The sequence below is a fragment of the Solanum dulcamara genome, chromosome 10 (assembly GCF_947179165.1).
Source record: "Solanum dulcamara chromosome 10, daSolDulc1.2, whole genome shotgun sequence".
Lineage (NCBI taxonomy): Eukaryota > Viridiplantae > Streptophyta > Magnoliopsida > Solanales > Solanaceae > Solanum > Solanum dulcamara.
In genome coordinates, this window is record NC_077246.1 from 70547669 (window position 1) to 70573265 (window position 25597).

At 32.6% G+C, this 25597-nt stretch overlaps 2 protein-coding genes across 3 annotated transcripts; both read right to left on the bottom strand.

Annotated features, from left to right (window-relative positions):
• Window positions 1-8617: 8617 nt before the first annotated feature.
• On the bottom strand, window positions 8618-16769 carry LOC129870110 (uncharacterized). Of its 2 annotated transcripts, none has more exons than XM_055944713.1 (9): window positions 16613-16769; window positions 12730-14371; window positions 12219-12445; window positions 11802-12134; window positions 10608-10854; window positions 9900-10028; window positions 9605-9820; window positions 9220-9343; window positions 8618-9087 (listed from the first exon to the last, which is right to left on the bottom strand). In XM_055944713.1, the coding sequence occupies exons 2-9, from the start codon at window positions 14275-14277 to the stop codon at window positions 8846-8848; spliced, it is 3066 nt and encodes a 1021-aa protein (XP_055800688.1). In that variant the 5' UTR covers window positions 14278-14371; window positions 16613-16769; the 3' UTR covers window positions 8618-8845. The 2 variants fall into 2 exon arrangements, with proteins under 2 accessions (XP_055800688.1, XP_055800689.1); XM_055944714.1 differs by lacking the exon at window positions 16613-16769 and adding an exon at window positions 15608-15625.
• A 2383-nt stretch (window positions 16770-19152) lies between these two features.
• Window positions 19153-24492, bottom strand: LOC129870531 (ras-related protein RABE1c-like). The gene is made up of 9 exons (XM_055945343.1): window positions 24346-24492; window positions 24122-24253; window positions 21825-21897; window positions 21284-21384; window positions 20476-20541; window positions 20051-20148; window positions 19859-19921; window positions 19676-19768; window positions 19153-19536 (listed from the first exon to the last, which is right to left on the bottom strand). Exons 2-9 carry the CDS (start codon window positions 24192-24194, stop codon window positions 19453-19455), a joined length of 651 nt encoding a protein of 216 aa, XP_055801318.1. The 5' UTR covers window positions 24195-24253; window positions 24346-24492; the 3' UTR covers window positions 19153-19452.
• Between the last annotated feature and the right edge of the window lie 1105 nt (window positions 24493-25597).

Here is a 25597-nt window from a genome sequence, read left to right on the forward strand (position 1 = left end):
TGATTAAAAAATTATTAATAAATTAATGAACTTTAGTAATTTGCTCTTTGCTCATATTAATTAGCCTCTTGACAAAAAAAATTGGATCTTCAAAATTTGTTTAAACTTCCAAAGCATATCAATTGTAAGGGTAAAATGAGAAAAACTTAATTAATTATATCTTAATTTAATAAGTGATCAAATAATATGAAATAAATATTTTTAATAAGATGTCATTTATGTACAGAGAGTACAATTTACAATATGTTTTAGATTCTTGTTTTTACATGATCAGTTGACACTTTTCTCTTGTGCGTGCAAATGTGACACTGAGTAAAAAAAAACTATTTTTTTGTTATTGAAAAACAATGGGCAAAATAACCAAAAAAACAGGTGGCAATTTCAACATAAAATATAATAGAACATAAAAATACTTTCATTAATTACATTGCACTAAGCAAGCATGTTCATTTAAGTGGACACTCAGATGGGATTAAATATGTAAATTATTTAGAATAATAGAAAATAGCAAATCAGAATAATGCTTTATGGGGTTTGTCATATGCATCATCAATAAAATGACGATGGATCACACTTTTGGTCACTCTCAATTATGATTTTGATCCTTTTAATGTATAACTCCACGTATTTAACCTTATATTAATTTATAAAATATTTGTTTTTAATTTTATTATAACAACCCCTAAAATATTGTATGTCAGTATTTCAATTCTCGACGAAAATAATACAGCCTCTGTATTTTGGGCATAACTTTTCATAGGTTGGTCCAAATTAGGTGATTCAAATTTCTGAGTCATCACAACATCCTTACCTACAACTTTTATGAAGAACATAACTTCATATTCGGAGTATAAGTAGGTCAAATAAATTAATCTTTGCAAGATATAGTGCTGTGACGGAATTGAGTGTTGATAGAAGAAAATTCATATCTCACTGTAGGTTGCTCCAAATTGGTTGATTCTTGAACGATATGAAACTAGACTTCCATATCTACAATTCTTATGAAGACACCAAATCCTAATAAGGAATTTATCTTATTCAAACGCAGCTTCGAAAACGAGTATTGTGTTAAAAAGAACTCATCTTACCTACCATGGAAACATCTAGATGCATTTGACATCATGCATGACATAAATTGTCCTCCATTTAACATCATCCATGACATCAATATATTCCATTAAATTTTCAGATTTTTCTTTAAAATTATTTTATTTATTGTTAGGTCCCTCTTTCCCACCTATAAATACCCACCTTATTTCCTCATTTTATTCATCAAGCTTTCTTAAGCATTTCTTCTCTCTATATACTTCTTCTCAAATATAGTTTTAGTAGTATAAAAATACTACTCCGGTGATTCTTATACTCCGGGTAGTACACAAAACGCTCCGGCGAGAAGAAAAGGCTAGGGGTCCAAGAGTGTTCCAATTCGGAGTAAACCTTCGGATTTAAGGAATGTAAGGCTTTCATAGCATTGAATTGAGTTCGTCCATGCGCCCAATATTTAAATTTATTATAATTGAGTTATAGTTGAGTTTTATCCAAATCTTGAATTCTAGATGAATTAATTCTTCTTCTATTGAGTTTGATATATTTATGCATTAATATTATTATTATTGTTATCTCTCATATTATTGGAATTATTGTTCATGGCTACTTTCTCATGAATCCTAATTGATTTGATGTTCATGAATATTTTTACATATGTTTTGAGTAAAGATGTTGGCTTTTTATTATTTTCATTGATAAAAAGAAAGTTATATGAATTAATACTATATATGTATTTTATTGAGTTTTGAAAGAGCAAAAGAGTTGAATTTGAATGAATTTGAGAAAAATGATATTTTGAGCAAGATGTTTTGATGAGATGTAAATGATGTTTTTTTTGGAAGTATAATGATTGATGAACATGAAATGAGATGAGTTTGATGATTTAAATTAAAGTCCAATGAGACTAGATGATGAGTTTAATATGAGCACATATTTTGGGAGTAGTATTGAGCACCGAGTTGGGTAAGAGTTTAATTTACTCAAACCCCAGAACTACGTAGCCAGCGTAGGATGGAGGCTATGCCTCTTAAGTCCCAAAAAGAGGACTTTGATGAGTGGATCCAAGATGGTGATGTCCTTTACCCTAGCAAGGTATTGGATGGATGTGGCAACGACATCGCTTCGTTGTATCATCGCTAGCTCATAAGTGATGGTTGTCGGTTAGAGAAACTCCCAACTGAGTAAGCATTGCTTATTACTATTATTTTTATTATTATATTTTTAAACTTGCATTACATATTCATGTTGAGATGATGTTGAGTTTTGAGATGAGTTTTCTTGAGAGGAGTTTATTGATATCTATCCTTACCTTCCTGCCATTTTACATACTCGTACATTCCACGTACTGACGTCATTCGACCTGCATCGTTTTATGATGCAGATACAGGTATTAGAGATCCTCAACAGGCGCGTCGTTGAAGATCATTTCTTTTTTGCTATTTGGTGAGTCCTTCTTGTATTCGAAGGAACTCCTTATCCTTTTATTATTGTTGAGTGTGATGTTTCTTTTGAGGTAGCCATGGACATGTCATTGGCACCATCTAAGAGTATTAGAGGCTTCATAGACAGAGTCTGATGATGTAATCGGAGTAGTTCTCCTTAGAAACTACTTCTTATAAAAATTATCTATTTTTCCTTTGATTATGACTAGCCCACATTAGTATTCTTAAGTCTTTCGCTGATGAATAAATAAGAAATGAGACCAAGTGGTTCTCTCGGAAGCCAGAAATGGTTTTTGAGTACCGGCCACGCCTAGGGTACCCTCTCGGGGCGTGACATTTATTAATTAAAAAATATGTTATATTTAGACTATTTTTAGAAGTATATTATCTCTCTATTATAATTTATGCGGAATCTTTTGAATTTCAAGAGTCAGAAGAATTTTTCTTGATCGTGATCTTTTTCCTTATAATATGGAGTTGTAAATTGTTAAAACTTAATAGTAGTTTTTACATAATTTTCAAATTTATAAATTTTATTTAAAGAAATTTAAGGATTTCATGTCCCAAATCAAAGTCAAAATAAAAAGATCGACTCTCGAAATTTAAATCGTATCACATAATTAAATTGTGAAACGTTTAATAATTATGAAACTTGTGAATATTCATAAGTAAATGAATCAAAAGTGCATATTTTAAATAATTGAATGTAAATATATTGAGTCGGATAGTTTAAGAACTAAAATTAGAATTTATCAATAACTGAAAAATAAAAAATACTATTAATTTGAAATGGATTATTAAAATCAAAACCAGTATATTTATTGGAGGTTTAAAAAGATTGTGTCATTATCAAGTTGATTCTTTTGTAGTACTTGTATTTTACATGAGAAAAGTGAATAATATTGACGTATTTATTGAAGAGACCTTTTGCTACTTTCTGAAGGTAATTTCAAGTTTAACTCAAGGAGGAATAAAAGTACACATGCATAATATATATATATATATATATATATCAATACGAGCCCACCAAATCATATTAAAAATGATTAACCTATTTACATTAGTAAATGCTAAAAAACACATAAGCACGAAAGTTTTTTAAAATTTTAGTCGATATTATGAAAACGATTCAACTTATATTCAGATGTGCAATCAAAACGGATCATAATCTAGATATTTAATTAAAATTTACCAATAAATTTAAAAGTTATTGATGTATTCGGCTAACTTCATTATAAACTTTCTTGTACTCTTTTCAAAAGGTAAAGTATCAATATCTCAAACTTGTTTTATGACATGAGCTCATCATGCCACTCATCATATGATGGTAACTTTAATTATTGTCTATATTTTATCAATTATAATAGTAAAATCATAAATAAATAAATAAATATAAAGAAAATTGGTCATAATAAAATCACTAAACTTTACTTATTTAAGTCGCAAAATTTTAACCACTATTAAAATAAAAATTACAAAACTTCACACATTCGAGGTTTTGTTGTTATATTGGATAAAATTTAAAATTTAGTCATTTTGTTATTATATTGAGTAAAATTCAGTTACTTTAATTTGATAAAAATAGTTTAGTGACTTTAAAGTTATTGTAGGTGAAGTACTTTTGTGACTTTACTACTATTATAGTAAATAAAGTTTAATTATTTTAATAGAACAAAAAATAAATTTGTGAATTAATTAACTATGATATAGTAAACAAAGTTATGTCATCATACGTAAAATTAACTCGTTAAGGAGTTCATTAAACGAGTACAAATAATCAGTCTCAAACTTAATTAAATCAAATGAACTATAATAGAATTTCAAACTCAAGCTTATAAATTTTAAATTTTAACCCCCTTTTTCATTTTATAATTTTTGTAAGAGAAAAAAAATGGGGGAGGGGGGAATAATTAATGTGTTGACTTATATTAGTTCGTTAGGAACAACGATTCGTAGATAATTAGGTAAGTGCTTTTACATATGATGTACAAGTTTTCATATTATCTTGTCATGTTGAAAAAAAGAGGAAAATGTAGTACGACTGTGATAGGATGGGTAATTTTTTTTATATAATTTTAATAAGAAGTTTTGGAATAGAATTCTCAATATAAAAAAAGAAGGTAAAATGGAGTATTTTCTTTTTTGATGAATCTTATGCAACACAAATTCAAATTAGTCGGATCTTTATACGAGTATCAAATATTAAGTGCAGTAGTGGAGACAAAGTAGTGGTAACGGGTTCATCTAAACTCAATACTTTCACACAAAGCATAAATTTATGCACAAAAGGGCACTAAATTAAATTGCAAATCGTTATAGGTATGAGCTCATGATAACTTTAGAAATACAAATAGGCAAATGCTAAGAAGGATTAAACTCATAAAACTTAAATGTTCGATCTGTTTCTGACCAGGTGAAAACGAAAAAATGCAAAAACTTTCGAGGTCGTAGAAGCATTAGGAACAAACTCCAAATGTAATTAAGTGGTTTATGAAAATCTCATGTTCGAGCTCTTGAAATAAAAAAGAAAATCTTGTTGTTAATTGAAACATTTCTCTTTTAATAAATTTATATAGAGCGAATTTAAATCAATTAAAATCTCAAAAACTAGTATCAAAATCTGAATAAAGAAAAAAGAATAATTTTATATATTCATCAATAGACAGACATCATCCAACAAACACACAAATTAATGCAACAGTTTGAGAATACAATAGCTGTGGGCAAACACAAATAATTTTTGAGTCATCATTTTAGCTGGAGTTCCTAGTCAGATCCCTTTCACTTTGGCATGCACTCACTGCAATGACATTTGCTGGATTCTGTTGAAACCAGATGCCTATATTCCACTGTAAAACAATCTCAAAAAAAAAAAAAGGTAAAAAGTAAAAGCACCACTAGGCGTCTAGTGGAGATCAGTAACGGAGGCAGAAATTTTTAAAAAAATAACAAAATTAAACACATAAAAAATTTGAGGAAACTCAACATCTAATATATAAACATAATAAAAATAATTAACCTTTAATATGTAATGTAATTTTCATTTCCGCTCCAAGCGGAGACACTTTTAAATGTATGTGTACAAAGTTTTATATCAAATCAATAAATACACGACGGACGTATACTTGTGCATAGATTTTTTTTTCTTTTAAATCATGATTAGTTGATACATATTCTCAGTAAGATTTAATATAAATACCTAATCAATGCGAATAAGTTTTTACCCCTTTAGTGAGGCTATCGATCATGCGATGCTGCTTGGCAAAAGAAAAATGTATGTGCATAAATAGCACTATTTTCTCAAAAATAATATGCATGTGTATAATAGGCTAACATCAACATGGGTAGCTGGGGTCTCTTCATTTTTAATCTGAGATAAGAGGTTCGAATCACGAAGATAGAAAAAATTCTATTGAAAGCATTGCCCCGAAAATGATTAATATGTTATTCAAATTTAATCAAAATCCAATATAAATATCGAACATTCAAAAAACAAAAAAAGATATAATTAATAGCTTAACACTATCTTTAAACCATAACAATCTTAGATTCAAAGTTCAAATTCACTAACAAGTTAAAATGTGACAATAGGTTGATATTGTTCATGATGCAAAATTTTAATTATATATTTGAATAAATTTAAGATTTAAAGCTAATGAATCGAAATTACTAATCCACACACAACTTTTTGTGATTAAATATACAATTAATGTGTATAATTCTTGGTGGATATAACCTTCCACATGTAATGACTTCAACTGAACTCACTTATCATATGCATATGCATGTATGTCTACACAACAAATGGTCGGTAGGATTCTCTATTTACTTTTTTTAACTAATATACACAGAATATAGATCACAATAACTCTCAAATTCCTAAATTCTAAGTTCACTTTTATGTATAGTTCAAACAAAGTAATATGTGCAAAGACCTACGTTATCAAAGATTATGATAAAATGATAAATACTACTTAATCTTTAATTAAAACTGTTTGATTTAAGTTCTAAATACCAAATCACTTTTAATAAAAATTATTTTACTTTTCAAAGAGAAACTTTTCAACGTAAATTTAAATTAGTCGTGTCCAAAACGAGTATAGAAACAAAGCACTTTTGCCATTATTGAATCCAACAAAATAATAGAAAACGTAGGGCTAGAAATTAAAGGTGAATTTGATATATATTTTTAGCCTAAATGGTGTACACCATGACATTATATTTTATTTATTTATCCTTAATAAGTGACGCTGCGAGCAGAGATGCAATTCTATCTGTTCCCTCCATAGGTTATACATGTGTGATGTGACTAAGTTACTTCCTTTTTGGACTTAAAAAAGTTATATACAATAATGGTAAAAAATATTTACATTATTGATGTAAATTAATGCTTATTAAAAAAAATTACTAAAATTCGTAAAAAGCAGTTGAATTGATGCAGCATGTGATATATATTCTATAAGAAAGGTTAGGAATTGATTCATCCTTCATTGAACTTTTCTCACCGAATTTATTAATACGGTCTGCATTCTTTTATGTGATTTATGAGTTATTGCATAAAAACAACAGATTTACTCAGCGTGCATGACTCATTTTTCTTGAAAATACTAAGAAAAAAAAATTACCTTAATAATCTGGCGAGGATAATATTTTATAATTGGTATAAGCCAAAATATCTGTGATTAAATTTCAACTATTAATAAGATGATTATAATTCCTTCACCTAACTAGAACTTTTTTTTGCATCTAACTAGAACTTAATTTAATGGTTCTTTCAAAAAAGACATACAAATAAATAACATATTTCAGCTAAGTTTCACATCCCTCTTAACTCTTTAGCTTTGTTGAACACTTGTAATGATATCCGTGCTTAAATTACCTATTATGTGATTGGTGACAATGTAAATGTATGTAGTAATTATACACTAATGACAAGAGCATCTCAAATCCGCTATTTTTTGAATGCGCACAAAGTAAAAACTTCATTTCTATGCAATAGCTCGCAAATCACATAAAAGAGAGGAGAGGCAACCTGCATTAGGCAAGCCCGGTGCCACAAGCTCGATCCAAACTTTTATCAAATTTCTCAAATTAATATCATAAATTATAAGTCTAATCTTCTATGGTATTGATAGATATTAATATTTCAAAAATCAATAAAAAGGGAATTATTTGAAAACTAAGGGTGTATGAAACGTTATCTTAAAAATATTTGTGTATAATCCAGATGAATGTTTTGTGAGGTGAAGAGATGGAGTAGGGAGTATGGGGTGGTAGGAATGAGAGCTACGGGAATGGGTGAAGAAACTATCATTAATGGCAACACATTTGTGAAACTTCTTTTTCCTACCTTCATTAGAAAAGTCATTTTTCCTCGTTTTTAAGAAACTAATTTTTTTAGAAAATATTTTTAAAAAAAATTTACCAACCAAAAATGAAAAAATTAAAAAAATATTTTTTTTCCGTATCAAACACCGAAGTTATCACTTTTTTTTCCACCATGTTGTAGTTGGAGAAAGGTGATTAACATCTCTATGTTTCTTTTTCAAAGTACTCTTTTACACTATTGTTGCGCATCATATGCTTCAACTGACAAAAAGAAAAAAAGAGAAAAATATCTTTTATGCTAGTGAGTAATGAGAAACACTATTATACAAGCTTTTCCCAAATATTGGAGACACAACAACTAACAAGCAATTGAAAAAAGATAATACAAATTATAGAAGAACACAGCTTTCATTCTTTTTTTTCTTTTAAATTGGTCAATGATAAATTAGAGTAAAACTCAACAACAACACACCCGGTATAGTCCCGCGAGTGAGGTCTGGAGAGAGTAGGTTATACGCTAACTTCATTCCTTCCTTTGAGGGTAGAGAGGTTGTTTTCGATAAACTAAAGAGGTTACAATTGAAAAAAGATGATACAAATTATAGAAGAACAAAAATAGCTTACTTCTTTTTTTTTCTTTTAAATTGGTCAATGATAAACTACAGTAAAACACAACAATAACAACATACCCGGTATAGTCCCGCAAGTAAAGTCTGGAGAGAGTAGGTTGTACGCAAACTTCACCCCTCCCTTTGAGAGGTAGAGAGATTGTTTCCGATAAACTAGGGTAAAGAGGTTGCAAACCAATCATGGACTTAATTCTCTCAGAAGAATTAAAAAGGGAGGAACAGAGACTTGTTTCTGACATTTTATTTGTACAGTTCTAAGAAGAAAAAAGGAGGACAAATAATATGTCCCTATTTCCCAAAAAATCAAAACCTCCACCCTCAAAATACAATGGGGAGTTAAAAAAATTATTTGAGCATCAATCTTGGTACTTTGTGCAAAGAATACAATTTGCCTCAGCTTCAGAATGGAGAATTAATAATTCGATCCTGTTGCAAGGCTTTCTGGACAAGCTCGGTTTGTTCTTTCACGTGAACCTGGTAGAAACCAGTAGCTGTGGCAGCAGCAGGAGCACGGCCGACATATTTTATGTCATCTATGTTACCTCTACCTAGTGCTTTCATCGCGGTAGAAAGACGCGGTGCAATGTACTGGTATGCACCCATGTTCATTGGCTCTTCTTGGCACCAAACAATCTCCGCATCTGATAACATGAAAATTAAACGATGTCGGACTAGTTTCACCAAGTATTACAGGTAACATCGCACTAACAATTTGAATGTATCACAACACTAATCGATTTCTGAATGTTTTAAGGCTATTTCAGAGAACATACTTGGATATCGCTTCAATTCACGTTGAACGAGGTCATATGGGAAAGGACAGAGTTGTTCCACCCGACAGATTGCAACGTCTTTCCCCTCAACTTTCTTTCTCTCTTCACCAAGCTCATAGTAGACCTGGGAGAAGCCATGAAAGCATACTTCAATGCTAGCAACTTGTGAGCACAAATGAACAGTGTTCAAACAAAAGCACAACAGTCCCTTCAGGGATATCCAATAAAAGTGTGAAACAAGTCAAATAAACTTTAAAACTACTGTCCATTGAACTTCTGTCATCCACTCTGCATCTAAACATGCTAAATGAATCAACTATTTGTGTCCGACATGAACATCGACAAACTTAAAGAGGAAATACAAGTATACAACAAAGTAACCCACCTTTCCGGAGCAAAGGACCAGGCGTCTGATACCCTCTTCAAGATCTGAGTGGTCGTTCTGATCTTTTATTAAGCGCTTAAACCTGGTACCTTGTTTGTCAAAACCTGGGTGGCCTTGGACATCATCAAACTCAGATAGGTTTGACTTGCAGTCCTTGTGACGAAGTAAGTTCTTTGGGGACATTACAATGAGAGGTTTACGGAAATCTCTGTGAATCTGAGAAGGTGGCGATAATACATGAGAAAAACAAACATGTATGAGCTCAAAAAATTAAACAGCTTGCAATCAGACATACCTGACGCCTGAGAACATGGAAATAATTTGCAGGAGTTGTCACATTCACCACCTGCCAGTTACATTCCTGGATTTGTTTCCTTAATGTAGGTTCCATGTCCGGAATGACATAGGGGTTATCATCACTCATCTGCCATGAAAAATCATTGCATAACATTGAGCAATGGACGAAATTAACAACATTTTCTAGAACCATCTAAGAAACACATGTTCATGGTGCCCTGGATCTTTCCCACTTTTGGAGGAGAAGATAAATAGAACCCAAGCATCATTTTCCACCATGTGGCTAATTGCAATTGTATCACAGGGTTAAATAACATAGTAACATGTAGCTGATCACTAGCAAAAGACAGATAAAGATCTCGTAACCAAACAATGCAAGATGCAGCAACTACATAAAGAAGGGAAGACCAAAACTCTATACTCTTCAAAACTGTTTTGGATTATAGGATACAAATGCATCAACTTTGATGTAGTATCCATTTGGACCTTATTACTATCTAGCATACATCACGGAATGATTTCTTTCATCAGATTCACATGCCCTTGACCTATTGTGTCTTGATTTTTTTTCTTTCACATAACGTTAGCATGTCAAATCATATTTATTTCGTATGACTGGGTTAAGTCTCCTTAACCAAAGAGGAAGGAGAAAGTCTTTAGATAAGAAGTGATTCCTCTAAAGGGAAATGGAAATTAGCTACAGTACCTGGAGGAAACGTTCCAAACGTGCACTGGAATGCTCAGGGCCCTGACCATCATAACCATGTGGTAGAAGCACAACCAACCCACTCTGGCGCAACCACTTGGCCTCTCCACTGCTCAAGAACTGGTCAAATATTACTTGAGCCCCATTGGCAAAATCACCAAATTGAGCTTCCCAAAGAACCAAAGAATTTGGATTTTCCATAGAATACCCCAGTTCAAATCCCAGAACACCAAATTCTGAAAGAGAACTGCACAAAAGTACAAGGGAGAGTCATATATTACAGCCCTTATATTAGGCAATTTAAGACATAACCAAAAAATGTATAAACAACAACTATGCCTCAGTCCTAAACTAATAGGGGTCGGCATTCAAAATGTATAATAGAATAATTTCAGAATAATCTTATTATTTTTCAAAGTTGAAATTATTCTAACATGTTATTACTTATTTATTTTTGTCTGTTGTACAAAAAAAAATGAATTCCAAGTACAAAGAGAATTTTGCTGATGTAAAAGCTTTGTAGGATCTGTTTAGTTTTTAGGCAGTTCTGTCTTTAGTTCTGTTGGTCTATTGACTATGTTCTTAAACGTCTACATTCCCATGCTCTGTGCTTTCATGCTCTACTTTCTAAATGTTGATTGGAATTACTTTATAATTTATGTGCTGGCCTTTCTGATACTAATGTAATATAATATACACATAGATACTCTTGATTTTGCCAAAAGGCTGAGAAAGGTATAGTGGAATTACTAATATGCTAGACAGCGCAGATTCAGTGCACTATCTGTTCAATCCTATTAAGATCTAGAGCTTAAATAAGTGCCACTACCTAAAGGAAGATCAATCTTAAATGCATCCTTGACACCTTCTATTGTTGACACTAACGGCTGCTTTAATGAAATCAATCATTCATAGGCACTTTGCATTAATTACTCAAGTATTATATAACAAATGCTTCGAGCGTGCAATACAAAGCAAATAAACGAATTGACTATTTGAGATTACATGGACGACTATGGGTTAACAGTAGCAGATGATAATCAGGATGAATGTAAACCCAACTAGATACACTCAGCAGCATCAAATAGAAACTCAAAATTCAAATTCATAGACAAATATACAGATAGAGAGTGGCATATATGAAGATAAAACACTGCAAGCACTGATATGAAACAAACAGCCATCAGAATATACCTGTTACTCACGGTGAACATCTCTTCATTTTGGTTCATCATAACATGATCAAGAGGACAGTACTTTGCCCCTGTCTCCTGATCATGAATAACAGAATGTCTGTGACTGAAAGTACCTCTCTCAACATCCTGACCACTCAACCTAACATGATTTCCTTCCACAAGTAATGTTGCAAAAGCAAGAGCTTCTCCCACTGCCCAGTCAACGCCCTCCCCTGTCTCAATCATTTTTTTACGGTCATCAAAAATCCTTTTTACTGCTCTGTGAGGCTTAAAATCCTCTGGAAAGGATGTGATTGCTTTCCCGACATCCTTTAAGATCTCAGGTTTGACACTGCAAATCAGTCTTTATCTTGAGTCTCATAATTCAAGGTTCAAATTAAATTACTCACAGAAAAATGGTAAGTAAAAGCCATACCCAGTGTTTTGAACACGTGAAAGCTGTGCAGGTGACTTAAATCCAGACCAAAAAGCTGAAAGCCAATCTCTTTTTTGAGGGACATAGTCTTTACTAGCAACAAACTCCTCATTAAGGATCGTATTGATCTTGTTATGTATCTTTTCCACATCATCTTTTGTCAACTGACCATATTGTAGGAGTTTGTTTTGATAGATCTCCAATGCAGAAGGATGACTTCTGATGACCTATAACAACCATTGAGAACAAAGTATTATGCTATGACTGCAGTCAAAAGCAACAGAAGAAGACTAGTTGATCCCAGAGAAAAACAAATATATACTGTTCAATTGCATCAGTTATAACTGAAAACTGGAAGGTAAATGAGTTACGTCAGCCCGAAAATCGGAAGAGAATATAATTCTGCATAAAGCACAAGGAACTCCAAGAAGGTAAAAGAGTAACTTCAGCCCGAAAATCAGAAGAGAATATAATTCTTCATAAAGCACAAGGGACTTCAAGAGCAACTAACCTGATACATCTTGGGCTGGGTGAAGGATGGTTCATCAATCTCATTGTGACCAAATCGACGATAACAGACAATATCAACCACCACATCTGAGTGAAACGTCTGCCGCCATTCTGCAGCAAGTTCACAGGCATGAACAACGCCCTCGACATCATCGCCATTGACATGGAAAATTGGAGCACTCAAAGCCTTGGCAACATCAGTGCAGTATTGAGAAGATCTTCCAGCCTTTGGATCAGTAGTAAAGGCCACTTGATTATTCACTACAATGTGAATGGTCCCACCAGTTGTGTAATTTGGAAGAGCACTTAAATGCAATGTCTCATAAACAACACCTTGCCCAGCAAAGCTACCATCACCATGGAGCAAAACACCCATATTCTTTGTTCTATCCACATCATTAGAATAATATTGCTTTGCTCTAGTTTTTCCAACAACGACTGGGTCCACAGCTTCCAAGTGGCTTGGATTTGCAACCAATGATAGATGAATTCTCTTACCACCCCTAGTAGGGCGATCATAAGAAGTTCCCAAGTGATACTTGACATCACCAGTTCCCACATAACCAGCTCCATCCACAGGCTTTGTACCACCGGTGAACTCACTGAAAATTTGCCTTAGTGGCTTTCGAACAACATTACCTAAAACATTTAATCTACCTCTATGTGGCATCCCAATCACTATGCTCTCAACTCCCAGATCTGCTGATCTGTCAAACATCTCCTTCATGCCAGGAATTAAGGTCTCACAACCTTCAAGCCCAAATCTCTTGGCTGCCACCCACTTGGTGGCCAAGAAGTTTTCAAACTGAGTACTCCACATCAACCGGTCAAGAATAACTTCACGTCGTTCGCGGTTGTATTCCCTCGGTGTAGGAGTCTCAATTCGTTCTCTCAACCAATTACATTTATCACGATCAGAAATGTGCATGTACTCAAAACCAATGCTGCCACAATAAGCCTGCTCAAGCCTTGTCAAAATTGCCCTCAAGGTTTGCACGGGGCGATTCTCAGACAAGAAACCAGCCATCCTCCAAACACCAAGGAAGAACTCTCGGTCCAGATCAGCTTCAGTGAACCCATATGATACTGGATCCAAAACATCTGGGATGTCCCTCTCCTCCAAACCCAATGGGTCCAATTTGGCTTTCATATGACCATTAACCTGATAAGCTCTCACAAGCAACAGAAGATTCATGCTTTCTTGAATTGTTTGGCCAGAAATCCCGGGAGATGTAGCAGCTAGGCCAGTAAAATTCCTGAAAAAGTTGTCCCAAGATTCATCTACACTACTTGGATCTTGCTCCCAAGCCCGCTGAAGCTCTTCAAGGTAGACACTGCTAGTACCATCTAAGAAGCTATCAGTCAACTTAGAAAGTGGTACAGGCCTCGGGACTGGTGCAGCTTGCGCCTTTGGCCTGACAACTGTGGTATGAAAATATCTACTTTGAGATGGAATAATGCGAGTTCTTGGCACATAAGAACCACCCTGAGACACAGCCCTTCTAACGGCAAGCTTTGCCACACTAGACCCAGCTCTAAACCATGCCATTGCTGTAAATCTAGCCCTCAAATCGAATTTAAAAGTCTTCAAAAGTATCAATGAACCCTCAACGAACAAAACTTCAACACACAATCATTATACCCTGAGAAATAACCAAGTAGGAACAACAGGAAAATAAAATAATCAATAATTCGAATGGAACAGCAGCAAACAGACAGAAACTAATCAACATTCAAAATCAATTTCTAGAATTGAAGTAATTTCAACAGTCTAGTTTGCAGTATTAGGATAAATGCCGCATAGCCCAAAATTGTTATTGAGGATTCATACAGTCAAACCCAACTAGTTTGGTATTGAGGTGTGGTTGGTTGATAAAATAGTATAGCTTCGGGCATTCAGAGAATGAAATGAGACAGAATAGAGCAAAATGATAGCCGGGGATTCATACAATCAATCCAACTAGTTCGGGATCGAGGTATCCTTGGTTGAATTATTTGAATAGTTTAGCTTCAAGTATCAGCATGAAATCTGCCCAAATGAAGCACAATTTTTATAGAGGATTCAGCACCCAAAGGTGTGGCTTAGAGGTGGATTGACAACCATAAGATCCCAGGTTCAAATCTTAAAAGAGAAAATTACTAGATGATTTCTTCGCATTCGTATAAGCATTTGTGGATAGAACAGGTACTAGTTGTGAGGTAGCAGGTACTGTGGAAGGCGGTAAGCATTCTGTAATCATTCCAAGTTTTCCAGGCTGCCCATTCTCTTTGCATGCAAGAACCACGGTTATCAAAAAAGAAAATTTTGTAGAGGATTCAGACAGTTGATTGATTGAATTTTAGTTTTGGTAGAAACCAGATCCCTTCACCGTTTAAAGTTTTAAGCACCACAGCTATAAAAGCAAATTTTACGATCCAGCAGTCTTCCTGCACAAACAATTCAAACGCTGCAGGATCCAAAATCCTAATCTCCAAAACGACCAAATCTAACTCGGAAAAGCAGATTTTACAGTAAAATTTCTAAATCTTATAATTCAAATCGAATAGAGCTTACACAGAATTGTAAAAAATTAGGAGCAGCATTGAAAATAATCAACTGAAAACAAAATTATATGAGAATATAGTAAATCTATGTAGCGTTAGAGTGCAGTAAGTTGAAGTTTTAAGCACTACTCCTATAAAAGCAAAATTTTACGATCCGGCAGTCTTCCTGCAAAAGCAATTTAAATGCTGAAGGATCCAAAATCCTAATCTCTACAAACGACCAAATCTAACTGGAAAAAAAAAACAGATTTTACAGTAAGGATCAAAACTAACTGGAAAAAGCAGATTTTCAGCAAAATTTCGAAATTTCATAATTCAAATCGAACAGAGCTTACACTGAATTGTAAAAAATTACGAGCAGCATTGAAAATAATCACCGGAAAATGAAAATACATGAGAACATAGAAAATCTATGTAGAATACGAATGCGGTAAGATGAACTTTTAAGCACCAATCCAAGTTAAAATTTTACGATCCAGCAGTCTCCCTGCAACAGTAACTCAAAGGCAACAGGATCTAAAACTCTAATCTCCAAAAAAGACCAAAACTAACTGGAAAAAGCAGATTCTACAGTAAATTTTCACAATCAAATAATTCAAATTGAACAGAGCTTACACTGAATCATAATTTTAAAAAAAAAAAAATTACGAGCAGCACTGAAAATGATCTAAAACTTTAATCTCCAAAAAAATTACAAAAAAACTAACTGGAAAAGTAGATTTTCCAGTAAAAATTCAAAATCTCATAATTCAAATCGAACACAGTGAATCATAATTATTTTTTAAAATAATAATAATACGAGCAGCATTGAAAATGATCTAAAACTCTAATCTCCAAAAAAAATACAAAAAAACTAACTGGAAAAGCAGATTTTCCAGTAAAAATTAAAAATCTCATAATTCAAATCGAACACAGTGAATCATAATATATATATATATATAGTTAAAAAAATAAAAAAAACTTACGAGCAGCATTGAAAATGATCTACAACTCTAATCTCCAAATAATAATTACAAAAAACTAACTGGAAAAGCAGATTTTCCAGTAAAAATTCAAAATCTCATAATTCAAATCGAACACAGTGAATCATAATTACTTTTTAAAATAATAATAATAATGCGAGCAGCATTGAAAATGATCTAAAACTATAATCTCCCAAAAAATACAAAAAAACTAACTGGACAAAGCATATTTTACAGTAAAAAAAATTCACAATCAAACAATTCAAATCGAACAAAGCTTACACTGAATTGTAAAAAATTAGGAGCAGCATTGAAAATGATGAATGAAAAATGAAACTTACATGAGAAATATAGAAGTAGAAGATTCGAAAAAAATACCTTGAAGATTGAAGAAGTTTATGGATTGAGCATAGCGAATATGATGACTTTCTAGAGAGTGGAGGAAGCCACGTTCAAAGTTGAGCAATCAGCACTTATATTTTAAGCTACTTTTCCCATCTTCTCGAACCTCACCCTCACCATTATTCCTTGCAAAAGAAGTCAAAAATTACTTACTTGTCCGAATTAAATAATATTATACCACTAATTTATACTCTTGCTCCATTTTAACTTTCTTTTTTATTTGTCTAATTTCAATATTTTACAAATAACAAGATTTAACTACAGGAATTCTATTTTAAAAAACTTAAAGACTTATATGTTTGAATTAACATAGAACTAAAAAATTTGACTCTTAAATTCAAAATAATGTCGCATAAATTGAGAAAGATATAATTTGTCAAATATATAAATTTTTCTTTAGGGAAAAGGATCAAAAATGCTCTTAAACCATTTGAAATGAACAAAAATATTCTCCGTTTATACGTTGATCCAAAAAAATATTTGCCGTCAATACTTTAGTCCAGAAATATATTTATTATTATTTAATGGGTCAAAAATACCCTTTTTCAAATAAATATATTTTTTTGAACACATTTTTTCCTAATAATATTTCTTTATTAACAAATTTTTATTCTATTTCAATTAGAAAAAATTAAAAATATTTCTTATTTTATTATAATTATTTTTATCGTTATTTGAATAAAAATTAATGATGAATTTATTATGATCTTATATATATGACATAGATTATTCGTTAAAACTTAGAATACATGAAATTATTCTTTTTTAATTGATAAAATTAGATTACGAAGAATAAAATAACTCCCTACATTTTTATTACTTAAAGTGGTTTAAAAATAAAGAAAACAAGAATATAGTTCCTTAAAAGTGATATTTTTATAAGGAATAAGATTTGTTTTTTTAAAAAAATAAAATATATTTATTCGGAAAAGGGCATTTTTGACCCATTTTGTAATAATAAAGGCATTTTTAATTCATTAAATAATAATAAGGACATTTTTGGACCAAAATATTGATGGCAAGGGCAATTTTTGGACCAAACTATAAACGGAAGACATTTTTTGTTCATTTCAAATAGTTTAAGGACATTTTTAACCCTTTTCACTAGATTTTATACAAAGATAACAATTTTAATAGTTTACTACTAAAACTTTTTATCATAATATAAAATAAAATATCTACTAAAAGATTTACACGTACGGCATATCTACACGAATAACTTCACCCTTTTTTTTATTTTTTTTTATTCGATTTTCGGTGATAATGAAATTTCGATTAAATTCAAATCACGCACTGCAGGACCCATTTGGGAGTGACACTCCCAACCGAATAACTTTAACTTTAATAATTAAATATTAAGAAAAAATATGGTAAATCATTTAACCTTGTATATATCTTGCACTTACTTGCTATCATAAAAAAAAATTAAAAAATCACAGATTTAAACTTTTAGCTCGAAAAAATTGAATAAGGATGGAAAATCTTATTCATTTACTATGATTTTTAATAATTAAGTGATTTAGTAAATTTATTATATATTTATTAATTTGATATAAACACTGAAAATAAGTTTTTACCATTTCAAGTTGCACTAAGTTAAAAGGTAGGGACCGAAAACTTATGTAATGTGTGGGTGTTGTTTATTTATTATGGTTGGAATATTATTCTTATATAAGTATTATAAATTTATTTTGATTAGTCAAAAACTATTTAATTTTTCTTTTTTTAATACAATATCCATCTTTTTCAAAATAAACTGCCCCATGTAAATGGTCTTTTCCTGTGCGTGTTAAGCCACAAAGTGATCTGGAAAATAATACTTGTCAAAGGTACACACATTTTATTTTATTATTTGATAAATTAGTTCTATTTCAATTTGCTTTTTTCCTATTTTATTTATAGAGTTACGAATATTACTTAATATTTTTTTATTTTCTATCAATATCCGGCGCTTGCTTTGAAACTCAACTAATCCAATTCGCTTCATAGGTCCATTAAAGAGATAAATGTTTTTTATCAAGCTTTTCCATTTTCGAGACTGAAAAATGAATTATGAGTGAAAGAATTCTATCTATAATAGATGTAAATTCCTATATAGGTCTAAATTTATCACGAATTGACAAGTTTTACGCAAACTATAAACCTATTGCAAACGCTCCTCTTTTATCTAGGTTCGAGACTAACAAAGTGAGCAAGATCACAAGCTGACGCTAGCTGCCTTCATCATACACTAGGTGTGATGATAATATGAGTTGAGCTTAAATAAAATATTAACAATTGATATAGGCGAAACCAACTTGCTCAGGACTGAAGCGTAGCTATTATTAGTCTTAAGATTTAATTGACAATACGAGAGGTAAATAGAAGAGAAAGATAACTGTTGAAGAACAGGAATTAATCTTTGCAATGACTCTTTTAACAACTATGGATACTCCATCACATAAATACATTTAAAATAACAAGTTTATTTCTGAAACTGCTGGACCATAAATGCAAGTGAGGAAGAGAAGAAAAAATAGGTAAGAATTCATGCATTATATTTTTCTTTCAACTTCTACATCAAAGCAAAAGCTAACAATTTCATGATTAAAAGAAAAGGAGATGAAATCCTAAGAGGACATAGATAACAAAGAACAATGACCAAACAAAGGCTCTATTAAGCTGTATATGATAATAGATTCCAAATATAAAGTAGAAAAGCCTTTGACACACCAAACTTGCCATCCAACGGCAGATAAATGGTAATGAAGTTCACAAGGAACAGTTTTTCATCCCCACCAAATTTGTACATCCAAGTGCAATCAAACCAACTCGCCTCACGAACCACAGCAAGATGACTTTTGGGCACCTTGACCGGCAGTTCCTGCCTGATCGGATTGGTTGATCCTGATTGTCTGAGGCTGCACGAACAGAGAGAACATATTTATACACGAGATGAAGTGATCCTAAATTAGACACGTTCTCTAGGTGTGTATAAATTGATAACCCCAGTTCATTGAAACAAAAGAATAATGAAAGGCGGAGGAAGTATCTGCATACCTCAGTCTTGGAATCAGATTCTGAAAGCCTTTGCTTGATATCCTTACCAATTGAAAAGAAAACTTCTTCCACATTCAGGTTTGTCTTTGCACTCTGCAGTAGATATTATCATTTATCAGTGACCCAAACTTTACTCCATCCAACAAAATTTTCAATTTCCACATCAGAATGACTTGAACTTACTGTTTCAAAGAACTTAATGCCATATTCATCAGCAAGAGCTTGACCTTTGGACGTTGGCACAGCCTGGATAAGAAAAAGGAATAATATTAATAGCATCTAATGGGAACTGTGAGTCAGAATAGAAGTAATTAATCAAAGAAGTAAGGACAAGAAATTCCAATGGTAACAATTTTGATATATATGATAACCTACCCTTTTGCTTTCGTCCATATCAGCCTTGTTCCCGACCAAAATCTTGTTGACATTATCAGAAGCATGCTGCTCTATGTTACGAATCCAGTTCCTGATGTCTGAATGGTTCAGTTAAACATTAAACAATAAGCTAAATCTGCTCTTGTAATGCTTAATGTGGTCATGCAAGCAGCAATTTTTAAAAGGTGGTCATGCAACTGCAAATTAAGACCATAAAACCAGCTAAACCTCGAAATGGGAAACAAAATTATCACATCTCTCAGCAAAAGAAAACCCAAAAAATCGCGCTGAAGGATAGAACATCTACATATATAAGTAGGTGAAAAAAAATCAATGAGCTCCAAATGAGAACAAAATCAAAGTTACAAGAAAAGAAACAAAATAAAATAAAAAGGACACTAAAGCAAGCTAGTGAGAGCATTTACTATTGAAAGAAGACTCGTCCGTGACATCATACACCAGCAGAATGCCCATTGCTCCTCGATAATACGCTGTGAACAACCAAATTCAAACTTGATTGAGAGAAGAAAATAGAAAATGAAAGATAATTTCACATTTGAAGAGGCCTTTTAATTCAATCTCCTAGCAATTTTATTCCAAAGACCTCAAAGTGCTGAGAGTAGCTTGCACAGGGGCAGGCCAATGTAGCCCAAAGGCATCAATTAAATCCCCATTGTCGAGAACTTCCCAATTATACGGTAAAGTACATTTTGAAATATAAAGGTATGTGCTTGTACAAGTTATCCAATCCCCCTGATAAAATGATTCTTTTCAGAGCAATGTTCAAGGAGGTTCAAGATTTGTATGAGATCTTGTGTTCCAACCCTGTTATCACCATTTACCTGGATATTTTTGAACCCCAACAATAACATACCCAGTACAGATATTTTAAACCCCCTTTCATGAAAATCCTAGGTCCACTCCTAGTTTGCGCCATAACTTAGAACTAATTAAATGTCACAACTTTCACCATTAACTACTGACAAGCTTCAAATCAATACGGCCACTACATGTAGTCGCTCCAAACTCTTTTTTTTTTTGAGGAACACTTAACTAACAAACTCTATTTTTTAAGGACAAAAGTTACACAACAAAAGAGTCTTTGTTTCATTTCATCCTAGGACATCTGCAGATCCAGAACTAGTAATCTTTGTTTCATTTCACCCTTGCAAAAAGCTAGGACAGGAAAATTTTCCAATCCAACAACACTTGACACACTAGGTTTGGATATACCTGTTGTGATAGTACGGAAACGCTCCTGACCAGCTGTATCCCAAATTTGTAACTTAATCCGCTTGCCATCAAGTTCAATTGTTCTTATCTTAAAATCAATTCTGTAAAAGCAGAGCAATCTGGTAAATTTGAAGGAGAATAAAATATAAAGGCCGAGAAAAAGGTTGAGAGGAGGCAGTAAACAGTGGGATGAGGTATAAATTTACAAGATTTTTCAAGAATGACAATCCCAAACTAGACAGTTCATCTAGCATCCTGCACAACAGAGCACATTTTTTCTACTTTTTTTCCAACACAATCTTTCCTGCTACAATTCAAAGATCACTGACGTATAACTTTTTCAGTTTCTTGAAAACTTCTTCAATTATCAGAGTTACACCTCAAATTTCTGCATCATTTGACTAAAACGATAGTGTTGCCGAAGGAAAAAGAACTAACTGCTGACATAGTATTGCAGTAATTCCAAAAGATGTACTTTAATGTCTAAAACACAATCTAAGTAGTAGCTCCAGAGGAGTGAGGGACAGTCCAGGATACAAACCCAATAGTTGTGATGAAACTTGTTGTGAAGGAACCGTCCGAGAATCTCAGAAGCAAACAACTCTTTCCCACACCTATAAATATAACCATCCTAAAGTGTAAGGAACTGATAATAGATGTTATATATAAAAAATATCTTCTATTCTTTGATAATAAATAAATAAATAACCTACTCAGAGTCAAGAAATGAAGTGAAACTGTTAAATTTTCCTTCCAATTCAACTATGAGTCTCATGTGCTTAGATTGAGAGTTTGACCATATTTATACCCAATCCCCCTCTATAAATATGGACAAAATAACCATCCTCGCTCCTCTAGCGAATATATTTCAGGTTTTTAAAATAAGTTTAAAGAAAGGTTGTGGCCTTAACCTTCATATTCAAATTTTGCATCTTAACTAGAAATCCTTTCTAGAAGCCTGTTCACGGAAGCTCTTGCCTAACAATGATAAGTACCTAAAGTTCAACCTGTAACTAATAGTACTCTAGTTACTTTCTGAAATATAGTAACAACTTACTGAAATTATATTTTCAATTAATTTCGCAACTATTTTAAGTGGGAACGCTTATGTTTCAGCAACTCTCTAAAAGTTCAACAATAAATTTGTACATTCTAGATTCAGTTACAGATGAGGCATAAAGAGGTAGAGGTTGTGGTATGGGGTATGGTGGTTATAGTGTCATTAAAATAAGGAAAGGAGAAAATGAAATGCATAGCAGAAGAAATGTGTGTGTTCTGGGGGAGCGGGGGATTGTTCATTTGACCAGGTTCAGCCTAGGAAGAATCCTACAAGTACCTTTTTATCTCTTAGGTGTTCCTGTTCATAAATGAGGGCTGGAGTGAAAATGGTGTTCTATGCAGTATGCACTTAATGTTGAATCAATGAACAAATCAAGCATTTTGGTAGAAGCTGATCAAGCTAACCAAACATGGATGTGAGACATCCATTTATCATATTATCAAAGTGATCCACGAAGTATGGTGAAAGAACAAAAGTCCAAAGATACTGAGGTGGGCAGTATAAATTTATAGATGTAATATCACTATAAATTTGAGTGATTGTCATATCCCTGTCCATTTTTTCTCAGAAACCGAAAAAGGAAAAGGAGAAAGGTAAGGAGGCTGGTGGTGAACTCAGAACTAGATGCAGCATCCTTGATGTTTCACTAAGACTGCTAAATTTGAAATATATCCCATGTTCCTCTTCCTCCAATAAATTTTCAGAAATAATAAGTCTCGTCATCCATGAGACACAGTTTTGAAATTTTGATTTAAAAAGTTAAAAAATACCAAATAAACTTTTTGAACTTACTTCACAGAATGCCATCCCAAACCATATTTCAATTTTTTTCTAAGAGAACACAACAAAATTAATCTCAGATGCCATAGAAAGAAGAAAAAGTAAGCCAAGAATGATGAACTAATCAGTACACATCTCTGGGCAGTTGAGGCTAAGGGGCTTCACTGGGAAAATGGAGACATTGTTTTTGAGATAATAGGAAAATGGAGACATATGAACTGAGATTGCTGAAAATGCAGTTATCAGTACACCATCCTCTCAACCACAAGCAAAGACTAGAACTATTTAGCATGAGCTTAACTTACAAAAGCAACGGAACATAGGAATGCCAAATTGGACTAGCACTTGATCGGAAAAATTGTTGAATTGGAGCAGCACTATGACACATGGTGCTCTTTAGGAGCTCCAGACCATGAGAGAACACCTCACAACAAATGATAAAACTTACTCTCTCTGATCCAATTTATGTGATACTTTTCATACTCCATAATATTTTAATATATGTGACGCAACTCCATTTCCATACAACTTTCAAAATTTCAAATTAGATTAAACTACTAAAAATTTTGAACTTACATATAATGTTTGGCCCATTAAATCAACCTCACAACCATTACTTTAACATTCTCTTCCATTTTCATTAGTATAGATAAATAAGTCAATTTAACATATTCTTTTCTATTGTGACATGTCAAAAAACACCTTAAATCATCACAGGTACTTGCTACCTCCGACCAACACAATCACCGGGAAACTCTGTCCACCGAGCCTTTGACATAAGGGAAGAAATATGTTTACCACATATTACCCAAAAACCATCATAACATCTTAACCAAATCTCACCAATTTCACGAAAAGATCCAATTTTTCCCTCATTCCTAAGCTCCAATTTGTTTTCTTTCTTTTCTAGAATCCTATTTGTCTGAAAATGGGGTCGATTAACTTGTGTTAAGAAAAGGAACAAAATCAAAAACAGAAAACAAAAAAAGCAAACTAACCGCTATCGCCAATGAGGAGGAGCTTGATGAGATAATCATAATCTGCTCGAGCCCTAGCTGGTGGAGCTGCCATCTTCTTTTTCCGATGATAAATATTTGAATCGACAATCCAAAACCCTAGAAAATTCGTTTCTATAAACACACAAAATGCATATGAATCAGCCTGTGTATGTATACAATAAGAATGAAATTCGTAAATTCAACAAAATTCAACAAAACCGCACCGAACGGAGAGAGAGATGGAGGTTATCGAGCAATCAGAAAGTCGCCGGCGACATTGGGCTGAAGGGAAAAAAATATTTATTGTGAAATGGTAGAAAAAATCTACCAAGCCCAAGCGTGGATTGGTGCAACTTTAGCTTTGTATTGGTATTTGTATTATTTGGGGAAGTGGACCATTTGTTCCTACAAATCTATTTTAAAAAAAATATATATATATTTTTTCTAATTTTTCATCTGGTGTTTGATATTCATTTTGACACAACAAAAAGAGAACCATGTCTTAAAAATTAGTTATTGAGGCACGAGAGTCCAAAATATATATATAAACCTCATGTCAGCGTACATTGAGGAAAGTGAGGATGATGTCAAGTCATCATGTCCCTATGTAATGGACGACATGGTGCTAGCCGAGATAAAGGGTAGCGATTCTGACCCTAAAAATTTGTCATCAATTCGAATTGTAGGCTGCAACTTGTCTAAAGTCTATTTGCTAATAATCGTCGAACAATCGTACGATGGTAAATTCGTATTTGGGCTTTGTATGTACCACCTATCACACTGTGGGAGTTGGCCATAAATATTGATGTGAAACTCAAGTCTCGTATATTGTAATAGAGCATAATAAATCATCACGTTCTACATTCGTCATCCTCGATAATTTCACATTGAAAAAATTTTACTATGCCACGAATAGATAAATCTCTCCCTGATAATCATTTTTAAGTCAAGTGTTAAATATTCATTATTGATTGTGCATTAGACATTACTCAACTTGAGGGAAGACTACAATATAGATGTCACCATCCATGGCATATCTTTGATGCAATCGAGAATTACACAATAAAAACTAGTTATTGAAATGGGAGAATTAAGTCTATATAAATCCCACACCAACACATTGCAATATTGACGTGAAACTCAAGTCTCGCATCTTGTAACGAAATATAACATACTATAATATCGATGTCACCATCCATGATGCATTGGGTACAAAGGGTGGAGGATAACTCTAATTATCATTGATACAGTCTAGAAAAAATTACAAAAAAATAATTAGTTATTGAAATGAAAGAACCTTAAGCTATATAAACCTCACATCAATATATTATAGTATTGATATGAGACTCAAATCTCGCATCTTATAAAAATATAACACACTTTAAAATAAGATTGATCATATTTTTGAAAAAAATATATTCAAGCGATTAAGTATTTTCTACTAAAAATATTTGATGTAAAAAAAAATAAGTCTAT